The sequence below is a fragment of the Branchiostoma floridae genome, chromosome 16 (assembly GCF_000003815.2).
Source record: "Branchiostoma floridae strain S238N-H82 chromosome 16, Bfl_VNyyK, whole genome shotgun sequence".
Taxonomy (NCBI): Eukaryota; Metazoa; Chordata; class Leptocardii; order Amphioxiformes; family Branchiostomatidae; genus Branchiostoma; species Branchiostoma floridae.
The window spans coordinates 1264537-1273547 of NC_049994.1; the positions used below are offsets into that span (position 1 = coordinate 1264537).

Consider the following 9011-nt stretch of genomic DNA (forward strand, 5'->3'; position numbering starts at 1 on the left):
GAAATGTGTGACATGTTTACTGTGCACCCCTGATTTCTTTAATGTACTTGCGCATTTTTGTCAACTTGTCCAACCTGTGCTGAATCTACCAGAGCAAGCTGCTGAACCTACATTGAACACAATCTTTTCCTTACATCAAAAGCCACCAAAATATCAATACCATAGCATGTCCAGGACAAAAGATACAAAATCAGAACTTCTGCTGCAGTACCAAGGTCACACAGCAAGTGGCACAAAATTCACCTGGACCTTGGTCATCCCAACCCCTATCCACAAACCAAATATCATTGCAATCCATTTAAAACTTCTAAATGCATCATTATCATCATCATCATCAGCCTAAATGCATGCTGACCCCAAATATCCAGAAACACAAACACACACTCAGATGCATGCGCAATTACACACCAAAAACAATACCTCCATTTTTCATGTAGAAAAATGTCAAATGAGTCATTTTTGTTGATATATGACAACCCGGGCCGCACCCCCGGCCTGTGCCTACATGCACCCATGTTTCTACTTCCACCCAACACCCGGGCGCACAGTCTCTCAGTCTCAAAGTCTGTTCTGCAGTGAGCTTACTGCCGACCTGACTGTTCACATCTAATTGTAGCCTGGTATCCAGCCGTATTATAGCTCCCGATTCTCTTCTGTCCTCTCTGCAAATAGCCTGGTATCCAGCCGTATTATAGCTCCCGATTCTCTTCTGTCCTCTCTGCAAATAGCCTGGTATCCAGCCGTATTATAGCTCCCGATTCTCTTCTGTCCTCTCTGCAAATAGCCTGGTATCCAGCCGTATTATAGCTCCCGATTCTCTTCTGTCCTCTCCACAAATTTGTGGAGAGGACAGAAGTGACATGGAAGCTATGATATGGTTGGATACCAGGCTAAGTTAATTGAGGTATCAAATAACAGGGGAGGGGATAGAACATGTTTATCTGCATGCAGTAAGGAGTAGCAGAATCCCTTCCACCCTGATAAAGATGTTGTCTTAAGTGTGTCTGTGACCTTGCAGTGTCGGAAGTACCGTGAGATGCTGGATGAGGAGACCCGGCGGATCATGAGGGAGAAACTGAGTGCGAGTGAGATCTTCAGGGGCAGGAAGACACTCTATCCTGAGACGTGAGTACTTCAAGGGGAGACAAACCACAATTATAGAGCCTGCTAACAGTATGCAAATGTGCTATGCCACCTGACTTGTACACTTCCCATAATTCACAGTGCCAGGGTTATGAAATATGGATGTTACCACTGTTGCCCAGGGTGCAAAACCAGGGTGAAACCAGCTAAAACCTTCAGTACGACGGCGGTAAAGCATATAAACTAATGAGTTGTACGACAAATGTAGTTCTACTATTATTAGAGCTGAGAATTTTACAAGTTTTGTGGTCAGAAGTATAAACTAGCCAGCACGTCACCACTGTAGCTGTTAGTTGGTTTCGCCCGATGACCTCATGGGTCACGATATCCGTAAACCTGGCGCTGGGAATTATGGGAAGTGTGCAAGTTGTGAATACCCCAAGAAGAATTTATCCCAGATGAAATGTGAAGACATACTGTAAGTGGCTCATTAACAACATTTACTGTAAAACTGAATGCACCAAGCCATAAATCGCATCCTCGGGCTTTGTTTATGATATGTTCAGCAGTTTTTGTTAAATCCAAGAATCAACAAATTGAAATGGCATTGGCTAAACTTACAACCTCGGTAAATGCCATTGCATTAGGAATACATTGCGCAGTCAGATTTTTTGTAGTTTATTTTAGTTATTAGTTATTTTTTTCAGACCAGATGTAAGGAATATGAAGGAAGAGTGACTAAAAATGTGTAACTTTTATCTCAGGGATCCTCAGTTCAATGAAATGTATGAACCATAATAATGTTACCTGTTCATATGAACACTATGATCTGTCATAAAACATTCTGCTTCAATATCAATTTTCCCAGTGTTCCAAGACCTTTCAAGGGAGACTATGTTCAGCTCCGTCAGAATGTGAATTGGCGCCGACTGACCGAAACAACCGGAGAGAGCGAGGTGTACTTTTCGGACATCGTGTACAAAATTAACCGCTCCAACGCCAAGGACAGTTTGCGGCTGATGGTGCTGTGTGACACCTCCATGCTGATCGTGAACCAGAAAACTCTGGCTATAAAGTACAGACTGCCGGTCACAGAGGTTGGTTTGGATCTTGTTTGTTTGTAAATACCTGGTAAAGCACTCATGGCATAACACATTGGGTTTGTACTACTGAATCTGCATTATATGGACGGATTTACTTGATCCCCTACTCTCTTTGGTGGTGGGTTCTCTAACATGCTCAACAGGTGTGCCTCCATTAAACTCTCAAACTGTTGGTCCGGAGGCAGTCACTAACACACTGATATACAGACAAACTGACATGTACCACAAAACCTACTTTTCTAGTGCCATCAGAAATTGTGACCCTAAATTAGATGAATTTCTAACAGTTTTCCTACTGACATGTATGAATTTGATCTCCAACTAGATGTTAGGGTTCATAAATGTCCCTCTAGCATCTACAAGGGGACTGATGAAATCATAACATTGTCTAAGTACCACATGTATGTACCTACTAGATTATGATGTATTAGAGATGACCAAGTTGCTAGTAGGTGTTTTGCGACTGTCTATCTAGAAAGGCACCCATGTTTCCAATACTAAAGCAGTATGTCACTGTAGGGCTACATCTCAGGTGCAGAGACATAGCACCTTATTTGCTTGCTTACTTACTTGCTTAAGTCGAGTCCATCCGGTCTCGAGTTGCAATGGCAGCCCAAACGTCCCTGTTCATCGTCGCCTTCTTTGATGTGCTGTTTCTTTGTTTCAGGTTGCAGGTATCTCAGTAAGTCCGTATATGGACAATCTGTTTGTGATCCACATCAACCAGACTGGTGAGGAGGCCAGCAGGAAGGGAGATTTTGTGTTCCACAGCGAGCATCTGGTGGAGATAGTCAGCAAACTGAGGGACCAAGCCGAGCGGGCCAAGGGAGCACAAGTACCAGTCAGAATATCCAACACGTATGTAGAACCTCAGGTCTTCTTCTCTTTGTGTTTGTATTACATGCCCAGTAAACCACCTCAAAGACCAGGTTTGTACAGGTACAAGCTGCGTATCCAGACAGCGATAAACCATGTGGGCTTTACCAGGTTCTTTATCAATTGAGATGGCGTGGCGCAGCAGTATAACGTGTTTAACTCAGAACCTAGAGGTGTCGAGTTCAAATCCTGCCGTGTCACCAATCTTGTGCCCTTGGGAAAGGCACTTAACACGGCTTTCTTCACTTTACTCATGTGAAAGAATGAGTGCCTAGCTTTGGCTAGGGCCGTCCCTCGTATAGGATGTTAAATGGAGGTCCCCTTGTTTAGGGAGAGCCACAACCCACACACGTTAAAGAACCCACCACACGTGCAGTGGTGTGGTGTGCGATGGTGCAAATCCTTCTGTCTAGAATTGGTGATTCTCTACAAATCACTCGGACTCCAGGAAGAATAGTGACATATCAGTCACTAATGGAGATCTGTATCAAGCCATACCAAACCAAACATGCTTGAAATGTTGAATGTGTCAAACTTTTCAGCACTTGGGATCCCACCCTACTACCTCTGCAAGACTTATTAGCAATTACAGATTCGTCTTCACTTGTGTTCTATTGATTCAGAACCAATTTGTTAAAATTCTCTTCACCTCATCAACATATCAATTATTCAGAGTTTTGGTTTCAAACCTGGGAACTTAAAATTCTTGTTCATATGAGACAAGAGACAGTGGATGCTTAGTAACTACGAGGGGCATTCAATAAGTAATGTCCCTGACCCACTGCCAGTTGTCTGATCTAGATGAAATATTGTATGTGTAATGAGTCAAATCTCTATGGGTTATGTTGCCAAAGACAGCTCTGAACTAATTATGGTTACTGATTTACTGGTGTTTGAACTGAGTCAGGTGCGAAATGGACCAGGTGTGAAATGGAGCAAGTTTAGTGTCGCGCAGTGATCCGGTTTTTGTATTTGAAAGGACGCACACCAAAAGGGACTTTTGATGAAATGAAAAAAAACTTATGGTGATGATGCCCCATCATATGACCTTGTAAAACGCTGGCATCGTGAATTCAAACAAGGCCGGAAGTCTGTGGAAACAGCTCCCAGACCTGGTCGTCCCTCTTCTGCCATTGATGAGGCATCTGTCGGAGGACCAACCTGGGATGTCCTACAAGAACGGTGTCCAGAGCTACATCAAATGATGGGAGAAATGCATAACTCTGGGTGGTTCCTATGTAGAGAAAGACTAATAACTGTGCCAAGTTTCATTAATCTCCTGCTATGGGAAATGGGTCAGGGACATTACTTATTGCATGCCCCTCGTATATGTAGATTACGTGGCATGTCTTATTACCTGGATGTCTAACCAAGATTTGGTTTCTGGTGGCAGGACACAAATCAAACCATTGCTACTTTTAAAAAGTTATGAGATAACGAAGCCAATGGCAAAAATGTAACAATTACTAGGAAATACATGTATCAGAAATTGCCAACATTTCCGGTTTTAGTCTTACAAACTTTTAATATGATGTGTGACTGTCTAATGAGAAATTCTCATGTATTTCTGGTAGGTTCAATGCCCAGTTCAATGGGAAGGGAATCCAGGTGGAGTTTGTGGAGACTGGCCTGAACGGGAAGATGCCTGTGTGTAAGCGCAAAGATGACCAGCTGGACGTCCTGGTATGAGAGGACCCCGGACCTACCGCCCAATGTATGTCGTAAAAGTGCCTGTACAAGCTGACAACTTTTCCAAATAAATAGTAAAGGTAGTGTACAATGTATATTTGCTAGTACATGTAGGTAGAGATTTTGTATGTTAGTATACATGTGAATTGTTAGATGTAAGTGTTAACAGATGGTTACAGATAGGAAATAATTGTAATAGCCCTTAATGATGCTGGACTAGGACCAGACATTCTATTTAATGTTACATGTTGATATTTAGGTACTTAATCTGTGCTGCAGCTCTACTGTGTGTAATATGCCAAGTTTTTTTTTTTTTTCAATGCTTCTTGGGTGGAGCCTGTGGGGTCTGATTGTATTCAATATGCAAAAATTCATACAATATGCATATTATGTTACAGACTGTATGTCATGATTGAAATAATTGAATACTCATAATGCAACCCAGAAGTTATCTTGCAGAATTAAATGGTAATTTCATAAATCCTAGTGTTCCATGATAGGACTGTCAAACTTGTGTCATATTACTGAGAAAAAAAAGGAAAATGTAATTCCTCAGCGGTAAATGATGGAATTTCTCCTTACAAGCATTATGGAAATAAGGTTAACATCAGTCATAACCATTGTAGTTTTTTTAGATTACCACACTTATTGTAGTGTGATTAATGAGAAATGCTTATATTTCACAATTATAATTGCTAGAAAATGAAATACTGTGCTACTGATATGGGAAAGATTTTTTCACACCAATTTGGCCCTGTAATTTGTTTGAAATATTACCGAATGTATAAGACATCCAATAGCATTTTTGTATGATATTAAAACGTTTCCTTTTTTAACCATCTACAAATTATTATTTTTGTGGATAAGCAAAGTCTTTACATAGGAAGAAACGTCTGATATTGATTGTACCAAAATTTGAAAATGTCTACTGGGCAGTTTTAGTTTTAGCTTTGTGGTGCATTAAGAAATCTTCATGATGTTTCTTCAGGTATTATTTGAAAAGCTGTAAGTTTGACTGTTATGAAAAGTTCAGGGACTTAAGTTTACAAATTATGGTTGGCAGTTCCAGATCAGTAAAATTATGTATGGGTTTTGATAAAGGAACAGGTAAGAATCATATGGCACTTCCAGGTTGGCAAATTAAGATGAAGACATGTGCTTTTCTAATACATACTTAGTAATTATATAATGGTATGCTCTGTATACTTACTATGCAATAGTTCACTTCACTGGGAACCTTTACTATTAATGTCTTACTTTCATACAGTATTCAACTCTTTGCTATATTTTCAATCTTGGTAACGTTATTCAAGAAATTGTTTTTTCCATACAAATGACATACAGAACTCCTGTCACAAATGATGTATATGGTCTCCACTGTAAGTCCTGATAGTACATAATTTGTGCTTATGTCAAAATTTCCTGATTACATGTAGAAGTAACTACTGTTCAATGAACAGAGATGTTTAGCTATAATTAAATATCATTGGACATTAAATCGCACAAAGCATATTCTAGTTTTTTATTCCTGCAGAAAGGTAATCAAGATAATTTCTGCTTGTGTCATCAAAGTAAGGCTTGCTTTTCTCAAGCAATTTTGTTGTGTATATATATACCTATAATTTTATGATAATCTCTGCTGCAAATGCATAACAGTCCGACTATGCTAATATAAGTTTTCATATGATAATTGTTCAGCATAGAGGTCAATGTACTTAGAGCGAGTCAGCCAGTACAATAAGACTGTAATTCTTAGAATGGAAAGGAGTGGAGTACAAGAGAAAGCAAGTATTTGATTTTCTGATGTGTCTTGAATGCCAAAAGCCTCTAATTTGATATGTATGGTCATGTGTTCAGTACAATAAGATCACAATGTGGAACCACCCTGTGGTGTCGAACATGTGCCATCATACAGTCATGGTACCAGTATAGACGCTCCCTTAGCCCTGTCCACATCTGTCAAAATGTACAAATGCAAAGTAAGACTATAGAAATGCAAACTTTTGATGGACATGCAGCCACTCTTTCATTGGTCGAACTGCTAATTGCCATGCTACCATTGGTTGAGCTGCTAATGGTGATAGACAGTCAGGATCGGTCTATTGAGTGAACAATGGGAAAGAAAACACACAACAGCAAAATGTCTGACCTGTAATACTGTTATGATATGTTCACTTAATCTGCCACAGAAGTCGACAAATTCAGATTGGTAATATGGCAAATTTCAGTCAGGAAATTAGTTTTGGAGTTCCAGTTTTACTGTGTTTATGTACTTAGTAATACGTGTTTTGTATTCTATCCACACATCAGTTTTGTATTCCACCAGTTTTGTAGTTTATCCATGCATGGTTTTATGATATTATCACAAACATTTTTAATTGGAAATTGCTACGATCTGTATAATCTGAGGCATGTTGACTTAAAAGTGATAACACAACAATGGTACTTTGCCTACCATGCAGAATTTTAGATACAGTTTTATCACTGTCTATGTTAGTTATGATCTTAATCAACTGACATCATATGCAATGTTGAAGTCACCCTGCCATATATACATGTACATGCAGATTAGGAATATCACCTAAAACTTTGTTTCAGTATTTCTGTATATACTAGACTTGTTCATGAAGGAAATGTTACCATAATAGACATACATTTGTATCTACATATATCTCTAAAGTATTATTTCTCCCCTGTATTGCTAGATATACATCTTAAAGTAGGAGTGCCAAGTGTTACATTTCTGTGTTTTTTTGTTGTTGTGGTTTAATCAGGTAATGGGCCTTCATTTTTCTATTATTGCAATATTGAATAATGGTGATTTGCTACATTACTGGCTATATACATAAAATACTTATGTAACTGTGACTATATGATATTCTAAACAGAAATGATACAAACATTACAGTATGATTACAATTATTTGATATCTGTTGGGTGAAGGTATGGATTAGAACAAGGCAACACATTATAGAACCATAATTAGATATGATGATTGTAATTGTTGTGTCCAGTCTTTGATATGGACTCATGTTGGCCATGATGAATAAAATCTTTGCAAATATGATGCCAAACATGTTTTTGTTGTATCTCAGTCACATAAGTGTCATAAGGACCTCATGGAAAACAGCATATACTACACCTTTATTGTACCCTTATATTCCAATGAAGCTTAGCCTTACAGTAAATACATGAGAAGGTACACGTATAAGCAGGCTAAGACTGGAGTTAGTCATTTTTTTAAGTCTGAAGGAAGCCATTTAATGATTTCAAAAGAACATTTTTTCTACAATGACTTACAACTGTTACAGTCTTTGTACAAGTTCTGCGGCAGTTGAACAATACATTGTCAGTAACTGACGTCATGGTTCAGCTGGGGATGCACCAACTGCGTCACAGGCGACGTCATGGTAGCGATGCTCAACATGTACTTGGCTGGCATGGGGTCCTGTCAGAAATAAGATTTTTAATAAAAAAAATTATATCCAAACTGCTCCCAATCTTTAAAAAGACTTCGCTAACAAAAAGGAGACATAATCTATCAATTGACATTCCCCCAATTAAATTTTATCTTTTATGGTATCTTGTATGGTTTTATGGATATTGTAATATCTGATGATGATAATACAAATGTACATTGAATGATTAGAATTTGGGCTCCCTAGCCGCCTTTTATTGTACTACAGCAGAACGTCTTGTATTGACATCTAACAAACTGGACAGGCTATGGTCATGGCTGATATCCTTTGTGATCGGAAAGAAGTGACAGTTTGAGCCCTCTAGCAATTTTTTTGGTACTGCAGGAGGCGTTTCGGTTACAGGCTGGGATCAATGCATTTGTATGATTTCTGGCCTGCAGGTAATTTTATTGAAGACTGATGTAAATGGTATGCTGTGTAGCAAGGCTAGAACTTACATTATAATGAGGAAAATCAATGTTTCATTTGTGCTTAATGATAGGAACTTCATACTCAGTGCATATGCAACTTGGCTGGAGAGGACCTTAAATGGATATGAATAGTGCATTGACCTAATTTGCATGATTAAAAGAAAAAACTGGGATATATCGTAGTGGTAAATAATGGCATATTCATACCTTTATGTAGTTTAGATAAACTTGAATATTGTCAAACATTGATCATGTAGATTTTGACATTATTTGCAAAATAAATGAGTTTCTGAAGAAAAGGATATTTGAAAAGTTACGTTGTTGAGAAGAGCAGGTAATAGCCTGGTATCCAGCCGTAATATAGCTCCCGA

The 9011-nt window shown here is 38.8% G+C and overlaps 2 protein-coding genes across 8 annotated transcripts in view; one reads left to right on the forward strand and one right to left on the reverse strand.

Annotated features, from left to right (window-relative positions):
* Positions 1-7818, forward strand: part of LOC118403919 (unconventional myosin-Ia-like) — a 42900-nt gene extending 35082 nt beyond the window's left edge. For all 6 annotated transcript variants that reach the window (XM_035802795.1, XM_035802794.1, XM_035802790.1 and 3 more), the window contains 4 exons: positions 1019-1125; positions 1952-2180; positions 2854-3044; positions 4637-7818. In XM_035802795.1, coding sequence (XP_035658688.1) covers positions 1019-1125; positions 1952-2180; positions 2854-3044; positions 4637-4751 — 642 coding nt within the window. In that variant the 3' untranslated portion in view covers positions 4752-7818. The remainder of the gene's footprint in view (positions 1-1018; positions 1126-1951; positions 2181-2853; positions 3045-4636) is intronic.
* The window catches only part of LOC118403921 (major facilitator superfamily domain-containing protein 6-like), a 12921-nt gene continuing 11417 nt past the window's right edge, over positions 7508-9011 (reverse strand). For both annotated transcript variants that reach the window (XM_035802798.1, XM_035802797.1), the window contains one exon: positions 7508-8199. In XM_035802798.1, the coding sequence (XP_035658691.1) occupies positions 8101-8199 (99 nt within the window). In that variant the 3' untranslated portion in view covers positions 7508-8100. The remainder of the gene's footprint in view (positions 8200-9011) is intronic.